The sequence below is a fragment of the Talpa europaea genome, assembly GCF_964194135.1.
Source record: "Talpa europaea genome assembly, chromosome: 5".
Classification (NCBI taxonomy): Eukaryota; Metazoa; Chordata; class Mammalia; order Eulipotyphla; family Talpidae; genus Talpa; species Talpa europaea.
In genome coordinates, this window is record NC_140071.1 from 8,883,799 (window position 1) to 8,896,892 (window position 13,094).

A 13,094-nucleotide genomic window follows, 5' to 3' on the forward strand; every position below is an offset into this window, starting at 1 on the left:
CTAGAATAAATAACCTTTCCTAGAAACTGAAATCATGAATTTGACTTAACATACAACAATGTATAAGTTTAGTGTGATGTTTTCCCATGGAATATATATATGGTCTTTGGTTAATACAAAATAGTCAACAGTCATTTTCAGCATTGTGTGTTTAGTGCTGTAGACATACTAGATATTATGGAAATTAATAAGAATATAAAATCAGACATAGGGTGCATGTGAACAGTTATGTGTCCAAGAACAAATATATTTCAGATAAAAACTGATTTTTTAGAGTGTTAACCATAACATACATAATAGGCTTGGAAATCCAAAATGATTCTGGATTAATAACATCAAAATTTTTATGGTGATGTTAGTGCAAATGATCCCGAGACCAGCCTTTCCTTCTGAACCTGGTGAAGTAGCTATGGAAGCTGGTCTTCCTGATCAGTATCTATGATAGCAGAATAGATCTTTTCCAACCTATTTCTGCCACTGACTTTGCAATTTTCCATTTTGTTCTTGCCTCATTTTTTCTTGGCAGGATCAGAGACTGACCATTCCCTATGAGGGAACTCAGATATTTTCCTATACCCTAAGGAAGGTCAAGGAAATGCTGAATAGAAAGTGTGTCCTTAACAGGATTTTATAAACAGAGCCAACAGTCATATAATGATAATTTCACTTATCTCTTCTAATCCCTTAAGTTAGAGTTCCAGATACAGGAGATTGCAAAAAACTACCACTTCATGTCTAAATCAAATATTAAGAGCCTAGAATTTAGAAACTCCTCAGGGACATGGATGAGACATTAGAATATTTGACAAGTCTTTATGAGACAGAAGAAATTTAAAAACCTTAAAAACCAAATTCTCAAGAGTGGACCACTTACACAATGTATATGCATTTGTAGATAATAAAATACTATTCACGGTAGATTTATGTATTTTAAAGAAAGGTTAATTGATTATGCATTTTATGACCCTCCAATTGGGGGCCTTTTCTGTTTGAGGGAATATAATCTGGCAATGAATTGCCAAAATTCATATCCATCTTATGCAGTTGCATAACTCCTAGCTGGACCCACAGATTTATTGTACTTTTTTCTTTGCTTGACTCCTTTCTCAGCATCGGTGAATGACAATCCATCTTTGACTAATTCAATAAATTGTACTCTGATTTAAATAACCTTTCCTAGAAACAGTATATACTTTGCTGCACGTCATGAATGGGATGGAAAGATGTAGTCCCTTGTGCTCAGAGAAGCACAAATTGTCAGATTCCGGGCACATTCAGCATGGAAACAGCTCTTTTGCCAGGTCTACTGTTCATTTAAAATTAATGTAATTTTTGATAGTCAGCACGTTGCATCTGATACTGTATAATGACCATGCTTCTTTTTTTCAAACAGAGTTTTTGAGGCATTAAAACTTAAAAAAATTATACAGAATACATAAACTTTACTAGAGATGCTTAACATATCTTTCTCATGATCACACGGGGTCATGAAACATACATCTTCATTTATTCACATCTTTCTGCCTCTCGATGACATTTGTGGAGGTAGTTTTGGCCACCGCTACCCTATCAGATATTACTGTCAAGCTGTGCATTCAAGATGACAGGCATCTCTTTTTCCATTTTTTACTAGTTCTCTTGGCAAGTTAGACATTATTTGTCTTAACACTCGGTTCCCTCCTGCTAAGGTGCAGGCTGTTTATGTGGACACACAGTTTCATGTTTATGCTCACCTAATATATATTTAACTACCCCAGGCAGGGAAAATTATTTTGAGGGACTTGTTTGCCAGGACTGGCAGATGGATGCATAGGGACCCATCTGGATCCACAAAGGAATGAGAGGATTATTTAAGGTTGGAACAGGAATTTAGAAGCAAATGGATTAATGCAAATGGAAATATTTTAACAACCTTATTTATGAAGAGAAAGTGGGGGTACTGAATGGCATGTATAGAGAAACTGAGAAGAAATTATACCTATGTATTTATCCTTGATATTACAGGATTATGTATACAAATAACGGACGGTAAATCTTTGTTGTGTGTTATAACTACTGTAAAAACTCCCACATCATTGATGCTCATTCTCAACACTTGCTATATTTTGTGTTGCCAAGTTTAGTAAATTGAAATATTGAATGGCCAACTAATTTGAATTTAGGATAAACAAAGATTATTTTTAGTATGTGTGTGTCCATTATCACTTGGGACATACTTGCACTGAGAAATTATTTATAATTTCTCTGAAATTAGAATTTCATTAGGTAGCTGATATTTTATCCAATGATGGTACAACTATGATAATAATAGGGGGTCATCAATAAACCAACAATAGGTAATTACCAGCAGATATGACATGCATATGTATTGGTGATTCTCACCATTGAAAATTAAATCGGATTTAACCATATGACATTGCTTAGATCAAAAAAATGTAAGACAAACAAAAGATAATTTCATATGATCCAGTTTAAGATAACTGTTTTACTAACATTGAACCATCCAAGCATTCCTGGAATGACCTCTTGTGTGATATACTTCATTTTACTGGAATGGTGCTTGAAATAGTTCTACTTGTATTCATAAGTGAGATTGCTTACTATGTGAATTGATTTTTAAGTTAATGTATCATATTAGTTTCCTAAGGTTGCCCATAGCAAGTTAAAACAAACTGGAAAGCTTAAAATAACAGAAATGTTTTCTCTGTAGTTCTGATAACAAAAAGTCTGACATTTGGCAAGACTGAGCTCTTTGGAGGTTCATGGATATAATCTGCTCCTTACCTTTTTCTAACTTCTGGTAGAGCCCTGGAATTTCAGGGTAAGGAAATACCTTTTTGGAATTCTTTCTATTATTTAGAAAATTTTATATTTTCTTCCATTGACCACCTCTCTGCTTTTAAATTTAGGTAATATGTTTGACCTATATTTCCTTTAAAAATAATTATTAGTACCCTACATAAACTGATTTTAAAAAGGAATATTTCTATTTTCTCCCAATTTACTTTCATATTAATGGTTTTTAAATGCTTATTTTTTAATTATGATTAAATGTCTAGTACTTGATCTTGATTTATTGGCTTTGACTTACATTCTTTGATTCTTAGTACTAATAAAATAATTACTAAGTTTACATCACCTGTACCCTTATTTTCTTATTATAAGAGGTACTATTTCTACACTTTTGGGGCATACATTATTTACATTCTGATCCATCATCACTCTGATGCTGATGTTATTTGTACGCAGTGTTCTGTTTGTCATTTTCCTTCATTACCCACTACTCTTTGGTTTGATGATGTATTTCCTAAGACAGTTACCCTCATTTTTATTGTTCAAAATTGTTTGCCTGTAATCTCCAGATTTGAAGAATAATGTTGGATATTAAACCCTGAGCGACATTTATTTGCTGGAGTATTTGGTACATATTGGTGCATGCATGCTTAAAAGTAACCTGCCATGTAAAAAATTTCTGACCTTCCTCCATCTTTGAAAAATTGGCCCTCTTTTATTTGTGAGTTCATAACAATTTAAGTAAAACTATACCATTAGAATTTGACATCTTGTAGTATAACAATGTATCATGTCTACTCAGTTTTCCCTAAAAGGAAGAATATTATCTAATTCATCTTCATATTTCAGGTACCTGGCATAATTCCTAGTTCAGGGTAGGTGATTAATAGCTCTTACTCACCCTCAAGTATAGCTATGATCAGAGTACAAAAAAAAAAGTGTTGTTACATAGGTTATATTGAAGAATGAAAGTTTTTACATTACTTATAAATATTGACAGTTAATACCTATGTGTGACCTAAATAACCAACATACATTAACTGATTTAAACATCACAATGACTGAACTATTAAACAATTACTTCTCATTTACAAATGAGTGAATCAAGGCACAGAAAAGTTAAGAAACTTGCCCAGAGACATCAGCCTATCAGTGGTAAACTTAGTATCTGAACTCAGGCATTGGGACTTAAGCCCTAGTCCATACTGCCTGAAATCTAATTGTTCAAAATGGTGTACTAAAACATTCCAAATTGAGGAACTAAAGATCAAAAGATTTTTATTCAATATGACACCCTCACTATTAAAAGAAACATTCATGCATCTTCTTTCTAATCATTCTAATATTGAAAATGAATTGATATCTTTGTTATTTCTAATTTCATTAATTCTTGACATTAGAATTCCGAGCATCTTTATATATATTTTTTTATTTTTTATTATATATATACACATGCATTTTCTTTTTTTTTAAAGATTTATTTATGCATACAAGAATGGGGGTACAGGCCAGAGGTGTGGGCGGTGAGAGGATTCACTAAAGACAGTGGGGACAGAACAGGCAGATTGACTAAAACAGGTGAGATAGGAGAGGTCTGCCTCGCCGTGTGGGTTTCTCCCTGCCCAGGGATCAAACTCGTGCTGCAGTGGCTGCTGTTAGCTTCATGGGTTGCCTCTTAACCCCTTGCACCACCAGGGAGGCCCTCTGAGTGTCTTTATAATTATCTTAATTCACTGACTCACAGATCTAAGAAATTGAAATGCTTTTTGTGCAAAATCCTTTATCAGCTCTGCCTCTGCAAGATGTGCTTATTCTGGCTGTAATTTTACTTCCCAGGGCAGTGGACTGCTCTTACTTTTCTTTAGTTACTGCTCAAGATCCTAATGTAGCTAGCTCAATATCAATGAGTTCGCTTTAATTTTCATCTTAAGTTTTAGTTTCTTAATTTCATCCTATTACTCTTAGTAATTACTTTTACATTTCACTGCTCTTTCTAACTTATAAAATAACACTCTCCCTCTTTAATATTAACACATTTCATATAACTGTAGATAGTTATTATCTTTCCCATCAATCATTTTCTAGCCAGCCCTACATATTTGGTACTTTTTATATTGTTTCTCATTAATCTCTTCTTTCATTCATTAAATCACGCTAGTATATCCATGTCTGGAACTATATAACCATTATAAATAGAAGAATACCAAAAACAGCATTTATCCAAATTGCTCTAAGAATTGTTGGACATCAAGAAGATTCTAAAATTATATTTTCTCACATAATAAGAGAAAAAACTCCTTATGAACCCTCCTTAGTGTATTTTATCTTAACATCATAATCACATTTTTCAGTTACAGAAACAGAAGGATTATAGGATTGATATCAACATTTTAATAAATGAAAAATGTTACTTCAATCATGCAAAAATAGCTAAATCCTAAAATAGTGACCAACATTATTAATTTTTTCTGAAAAAAAAGTATTTTGAATTACAGTATTTTGCCAAAACATTAGAAAAATGGCATGAATTTGAACAATGTTTCCTCAGCTAGCCTTTCTTATTCCAAGGTGTGTAGTCCTTGACTGAGATCTTTTCTGAATGGTGAACATTCTGTGAAGACTTCAACACAGGTCTAAGTTTCCTTGGTATAAATTTCTCTCTGTATAGAGAGAAATGTCATTCAGTGTGTCTATTTCAAGGCTATTGACACAAATAAATATTACTTGTTTGCTTGCTATCATTTGAAGACAGGGGTAAATGGAAAGATTTTATTTCAAATAACAAATACATATAATAGATAAAGTATATTTAAAATCTGTATATTATTTAGATATAATTAAATATAAGCATGCATGTTTGTAGATCTATATCTCCATGTACCTGCATATATGAAAACTTACTCATAATCCATTGATGAGGGTAGCTTAACTCATCAGGACATTTTAGATCACTGATTTCCAACTAGGACACTAAATTATATTGCAGAAATATATATGTTAAAAACAGTCAATTAACATTCAAAGCAGTTTCAACTGTTGTAAGACTGCAGGCTTATTGCCAAGCCTATGGATGAATAATAAGAACAAAAGTTGCCCAATAGCACTTCTCCGTCAGAAGTTATTACAGATATAGTGATAGATTTCATTGAATTGAAAGTTTTGCTTCTGGCTGAGTGGGAGAAGATATAAGAGCCTTATAAGAATAAAAATAGCAGCTCGGTTGGGATTTTTGTTAATATAATTCCTAACAAATATTCACTTATTGTAAATAGTTTATTAGGATTAAATACCTGTTCCTTGTTATGTACAAAGTGTGGTGATGTGTTTGACTATGTGTGAATTTGCAGTGGGTTGTGACACCTTATTTGTTGTGTTTCATACAGCCAAACTCTAAAATCCAAAGGCAGAGAATATTGTGATTTGTAGTCTGTCTCTCAATACAAGGCAAAGTTATGATATATAAAAAAAAAAACTAAACACAACCGACTGTAGGGGAGCAAAATTCTGAACCTCCAAATATGTCAATTTGGAAAAACAATCAAACAAATCTAGAATACATATATATATGTCCTATATATATATTCTATATATGTATTTTCTCTATATATTCTCTCTCTCTGTGTATATATATGTAATAGACCTAGTATGGTTATAATTGAACATGTTCCTTTCTTTTCCTCTTAGGATTAACTTCAATTTTTCAAATAAGTTTTTACAGCTTATTCTTTTTACTCTTAAAAATCACTTGTTAAATAACATGGGATAATGATCTTTTACACAATGTAGAGCTTGATAGCGAAAAGCAAACACAAAGTACCAGGTTACAAAAATATTTAACAACTATTGTAAACGACAATACACTTGTGGCTCACATAGATACGCATTCATGGGAAGTGTCCGTAGATTTGGAGTGAATTAATCAGCATACAATCATCCTGCTTTATCAGACCTTTAAGAGGGCCATGGAATTGATGTTTCCTCAAGAGAGAAATTAGTAAAATGTTTACCACGAGATATAAAACAGAAAAGATCATGGAAGAAATCCGTGATTGAATGTAGCCGGAACTGTTGCACTACAAATATAACATTAAACCTGAACTTTGAAAAGTAATCTTCCTTGACAGATGAAGGAAGGGGAGGTAGATTATAAAAAAGAGGATTGCTAGCATGTGCCTGTGATATATCAGGGTGTTTATGGGTGAACTGGATACCACAGAATTGAGGGAGGGCAACAAAATAACTACTTGGAGGAGGTCTGTAAAGTGTCCTTTAAATTTGGTGCAAATAGAGGAAGAAAACACACAGAGAAGAAATATATAGAAGAAATATATGTACATACTACATATTATATATATAAATTATAAATTATATATGAATTAAATATTATCATATGTAAATATACACATAATCATATACACATACATAAAAATCTGCTACTAAGTACAAATTTTAGGGCCTCCCTGGTGGCACAGGTGTTAAAGACAGCTCTTTCAAGCTATCACCAGCCACTGCAGCACAAGTTCAATCCCGGGCCAGCCAGGGAGCAACCCACATGGCACAGCAGACCTCTCCTGTTTTGCCTGCTGCTCCCCTCAGCAGTGTATTTCAGTAGATCTGCCTGTTCTGCTCCCTACTCTCTCTGGAAAATCCTCTCACACCCCACACCTCTGGCTTACACCCCAGTTCTTGTGTATGCATACACAAATAAATCTTTTTTAAAAAAGTACAAATTTTATAGGGCCCACAAGAAAAGATTGCTAGAAAAACTGATTAGGAGCACATCATTCGCTACAGAGCTATATGTCACAGGAAAGAGTGCATCAACTTGCATTCATCCTTATCTTCTTTCCTCTTTCCACCAAGTCAGGCTCCATTAAACAATGAATGAAAGTTATCAAAGTGTATTTACAATGTACCACACTATGGAACAGTGAATTCACCTGGCAATTTTCTGATGAAGGGCTGATATGGACAGGAATGTGCAGAAGCTCCTGCAAACTGATTTATTGAGAAGCACTGATTTTGATCTTTGGGAAGAGGGGTTGTTGTGCCTTTCTGGCTAAGGTGAGTTGCTGTAGAGATGGCATAAGGAATTGATTTTAAAGGACTGTTTTATCCATTTCTCCTCATCTCAGCCAGTGTCTCTTAAAGGTTAAAACTCTTTGAATTACACAATTCCATTTTCGAATTGCAATTATTTATAACACAAAACAGAGTGATAAAGCAAGCCTGAGATTGAAAATCCTAATCTGAAGGATCAAAAAATTAGGTGAATGAAAACATTAATGCATCGCTCAGAAAGTCTGGAAAGTGTATTCAGGGAAAAAAGAGAACAACAATTTGAGTTCATTAATAGTCAAGATTATTTTTGGCACACCACCACACTATCATTTATACAACTGAGCAATTCTTTTTTTTTTTTTTTTTGAAGATTTATTTATTTATTTATACAAGCACTGGGTACAGTCAGAAGTGCGGGAGGTGAAAGAATTTACCAGAGCCAGAGTGGGGAACAGAACAGTCAGACTGACTGAAATACACTGTTGAGGGGAGCAGCGGGTGGCAGGAGAGGCCTGCGCGCCATGTGGGACCCTCACCAGGGATCGAACCGGTGCTGCAGAGGCTGCAGGCAGCTTTGCAACTCAGCGCTCAACTGCTGTGCCACCAGGGGAGGCCCACAACTAAGCAATTCTTATCTTGAAAATACCCACGTGTGTGTATGTGTGTGTAATACAGAATGAAGAACGTTGATTAAATACATGTGCTCACACACGCACATATACTATTTTGTCTTTATTTTTATCAGACAAAGTTAAAGTAGTTTCAGTCATGTAGGATGTTAAGATCCTCATTGTCCTTACACCACCATAACTTTGGTATTTCAAATCATTTATATATATATATATATATATATTTTTTTTTTAAACATTCTTTTTTTTTTTAAGATTTATTTATTTATTTATACAAGCACTGGGTACAGTCAGAAGCGGGGGAGGGTGAGAGAATTCACCAGAGTCAGAGCAGGGAGCAGAGCAGGCAGAAGGACCGAAGTACACTGCTGAGGGGAGCAGCGGGCGGCAGGAGAGGTCTGCGCGCCATGTGGGACCCTCCTCCGGTGGCCGGGGAGCAGCCGGGGATCGAACCGGTGCTGCAGAGGCTGCGGGCAGCTTCGCAACCCAGCGCTCAACCGCTGCGCCACCGGGGAGGCCCTATATATATATTTTTTTTTTAATGGCATTTTACATTTTTTTTATATAGAGGCATGTTTTATTTCATTTATTTATTTGTTTGTTTGTTTTTCGTTTATACAAGCACTGGGTACAGTCAGAAGTGCGGGAGGGTGAGAGAATTCGCCAGAGCGGGGAGCAGAGCAGGCAGAAGGACCGAAGTACACTGCTGAGGGGAGCAGCGGGCGGCAGGAGAGGTCTGCGCGCCATGCGGGACCCTCCTCTGGTGGCCAGGGAGCAGCCGGGGATTGAACCGGCGCCGCAGAGGCCGCGGGCAACTTTGCAACCCAGCTCTCAAGCGCTGGGTCACCGGGGAGGCCATATATATATATATGGCCATATATATATATATATAAATATATATATATTTTTTTTTTCCATATTCAAACCATCCTCAACTTGGGTCACTTTTTTTGCAAATATGCTGTTACTTCCTACTTTATAAAGATAACAGTGTTTAATAGGCAAAACCACACAGATTCCAGCTAGATCATTGCAAGATTAGCTGCAATCATTGTTTTCTCCCTCCTGTCTGATTTTCTAAGGGAAGGGTCACATTTCATACAACACCATCTCTAACGTGATAGAGCTTTTTGTCTTTTATTTCTTTTGACAGTGTCTGAGAGTTTGTTATGAATATGTCCTTCACCACTTTTGTTATGTTTTCTTCCAGGTATTTCATCCTTTTCGATACAGTTGTATGGGGTTGTTTTCCTAATTTCTCTTTCTGCTAATTCATTATTTGTATATGGAAATACAATATATTTTTGAGTACAGATTTTGTATCCTGCAACTTTACTGTATTCATGTATTACTTGTTATTTTTTGGTAGAATCTTTCAAATTTTCTATATATTATTATGTCATCTGTAAATAGCAATCATTTCAGTTCATCTTTTCTAATTTGGATTCCTTTGAATCTGCCTAGAACATTAAATACTATATTGAACAATAGTGATGAGAGTGAACATCCTTATCTTTTCCCTGATCTTACAGAAAATGTTTTCAGTTTTTCACCATTGAGTATGATGTTATATAAATTCTATTTGAGTGTAATTCTTTATCTCGTTGATTCCATTCTGTTAGCTGAGATTCTGTTTCTTGTTTGGATAATAACACTCCCTATATCATCATATCCTGGTGAGATTTAAAGGATTATAATATTTGTACTCACTTAATCAAGACTTGGGAAAGATGTTTACAATCCACCTGACACAGATGAAACAATCAAAAATATTAATTCATGTTACTGTTATTTGTGATGATAATGATGATGATGATAATCAGCTGAAAACTGCTAGTGACAATTACCCTGTCCTCCTTATCAAATCCAATTAATATTTATAATCTTAAAATCTTTTTAATTTCTATATTATTTCACTTTTTTAATCACTATCTTCTCCCCTCTTTTTGAAAATATTCTTCTGCTTTCTTCAAGGAACATTTTTCTTTCCTGTTTGTCTTCTTTTCTTAAATGTTGGTGTCTCTCACATGGCAAAGTTCATTTTTTAGAAAGAATTGATCCATTTACCATAATTTTCCTAAATGAGGAAATCATCCAAGGAATTAAAAGCAGGCTATCATCCTTATCTCATATATTTATCCGTATGCACACCTAATAAATACTCTAACACTTATTACATGCCTGTTCATTGTGAGAAACCATGCTAAAAGGTGAGCCTGCATTGATGAAATAAACAGTGTTGTCCTCATGTAGTTTATGTCAGTTAATCAGAATACTGACATCTATTGAGACCTAGTCACTTCCTATTTAGATAACTTCAATGGTTCTCAATTGAAAAAAATTCAGCAAGACATTGTGTGTTCTTGTACCCACAACTTTCTGCCTCTTGATTAAATGATGTTATTTTGGCACCTTAAATGTGCCATGTTCTATACACTTTATTTTCTCTTTCTAGAATTCTCATCCTTATAAACTTTATGTCACTAACACCATAATCACACTCAGTGCTATTTTTAACCATCACTGAAAATCAGACAGGATCAAATATCCTAAATAGTTCTCAATATTACTGTATAACTCTCCTTCATAGAATTTTTTTATTACTGACCTAGGAATGAAGGCTATAGTCAATGGCCGTCTGTTTGCCTCCAAACTGTACAAACTAGAAATTGTATTCAGATCATTATTAAATCTGGTGGTACTCAACCCTGGATGGCTCATCTAGAGTGCAACAATTGGCACAGGAAACATTCAAAATACATATATCTGTTAAATAAAGATATTAAAATCAGCTTCTCATTATCACATTTTGAACCATGGTTGCATAATCTCAGAAAAGAGATTAAAATGAGAAAATATTTTAGACAAAGACACCAATATTTTACCCAGATGAAGCTACAATATTTTACATGATGACTTCTGTTCTTTAAATACGTACACACTTTATATTCTACTTTGCAGGCTCCCTATGTGGCATCCAAAAAATGAGAGAATTCTCAATTTTAAATCAATGTACATTGATTATTAGAGTTAATATGATTATACATAATTCAAATAGAAAATCATATACAAACTAATAGATAGATAGGCAGATAACTGATAAGCAGGTAGATTTATTTCAATATCATTAGAAGCACATTACAATACAGTTTCTCAGTCTGTATTCTGAACATATTTTAGTGGAATCATCAAGACTATTTATTAAAAAGACCAATTCCTTATTCCCACTCCAGTAATTTTGAAACAAAACATACAGGTGTAGCCCATGGGATCTGAATATTACTAAATTTCCAATCTGAAATCATTAAAACATTGAAAGACTGAGACATACTGCACTAGGTACTATAGTTAAATCCTTTTAAAATTACCTGTATTCCACTTCATTTCTGCAAGGACATGAAGTATTATTATGTACTATTAGAAAGTATTATAGACTATTATTAGAAATGAACAGTAATAGCTTCAACCCAATGACAAATTCTTTGAACAAAAAAAAAAAAATAAAGAGAGAGAGAGAGAAAGGGGTCAACATTTTCCAAAAGCAGTCTTCATGGATCCTGACTGTCAGGCAAAATTTTGTCTCCTGAGTGTTAGTTAACATGGTTGAAGACTTTTACATCAGTTAGCAAAGGCCCTTCATATATTACTCAGCTTAATACAACATTGAGCAATGACAACAATGAGACTGGCATTCATGATAAATCTGGAAAAGAAGATGTAGGGAAGGTGGGGAACATTCATGTTCAACCTCAGATCTTCCCACTGTAACAAAATGTAATTCATACAAAATGATCTGAAGAGCAGACATACCTATAATTAAAATGCAGTTCATCTCAAAAGAGGAGTTACCACCTGGAAAATGGATTACTTTCATGACCTGACAAAATGGATTATTCCTATCTCTGTCAAATTTCCATTCATGAAAAAACAGGTGAGTTGCTTAAATCACTGATAGTATATTCTTCTTACCTTCTTCAAGGAAAGGATTCCTTCTCTGGTCTCTTTGTCTGTGGAGATGGAGAATATCCCAATGCCGTCACCATTAATGATGGAGTAGGTCATGTCGGCATTTGAACCAGTGTCTGCATCATTTGCTTTGATTTTTCCAACAGCTGAACCAACTTGAGCTGACTCAGGAACATAAAGCTGATAGTGTTCTGAAAAATATTTCATATGCAATTTTATTTGATAATAATGTACAAAATGAAAATATTATAAGAAAAACATTAAAAAATTTAAGACCAGGGCCTCCCTGGTGGCGCAGTGGTTGAGCGCTTGGTTGCGAAGCTGCCCACAGCCTTTGCAGCACCAGTTCGATCCCCGGCCGCCGGGTGAGGGTCCCACATGGTGCGCAGACCTCTCCTGCCGCCCGCTGCTCCCCTCAGCAGTTTACTTCATCATTCTGCCTGTTCTGTTCCCCGCTCTGGCTCTGGTGAATTCTCTCACCCACCCATGCTTCTGACTGTACCTGGTGCTTGTATAAATAAATCAAATCTTTAAAAAAACCCAAAACTTTAAAAAAATAAAAAAAAAATTTAAGACCATATATTCAAATGCAAATATATTAAGCAATGTATACAAGACTTTTTTTAATTATTAGTATACTACTTA

At 34.6% G+C, this 13,094-nt stretch overlaps 1 protein-coding gene across 3 annotated transcripts in view; it reads right to left on the minus strand.

The window, feature by feature from the left end:
- Positions 1–13,094, minus strand: part of CDH18 (cadherin 18) — a gene marked incomplete at both ends in the record, with an annotated part of 213,640 nt that overhangs the window by 62,593 nt on the left and 137,953 nt on the right. For all 3 annotated transcript variants that reach the window (XM_084234089.1, XM_084234091.1, XM_084234090.1), the window contains one exon: positions 12,453–12,640. In XM_084234089.1, the coding sequence (XP_084090215.1) occupies positions 12,453–12,640 (188 nt within the window). The remainder of the gene's footprint in view (positions 1–12,452; positions 12,641–13,094) is intronic.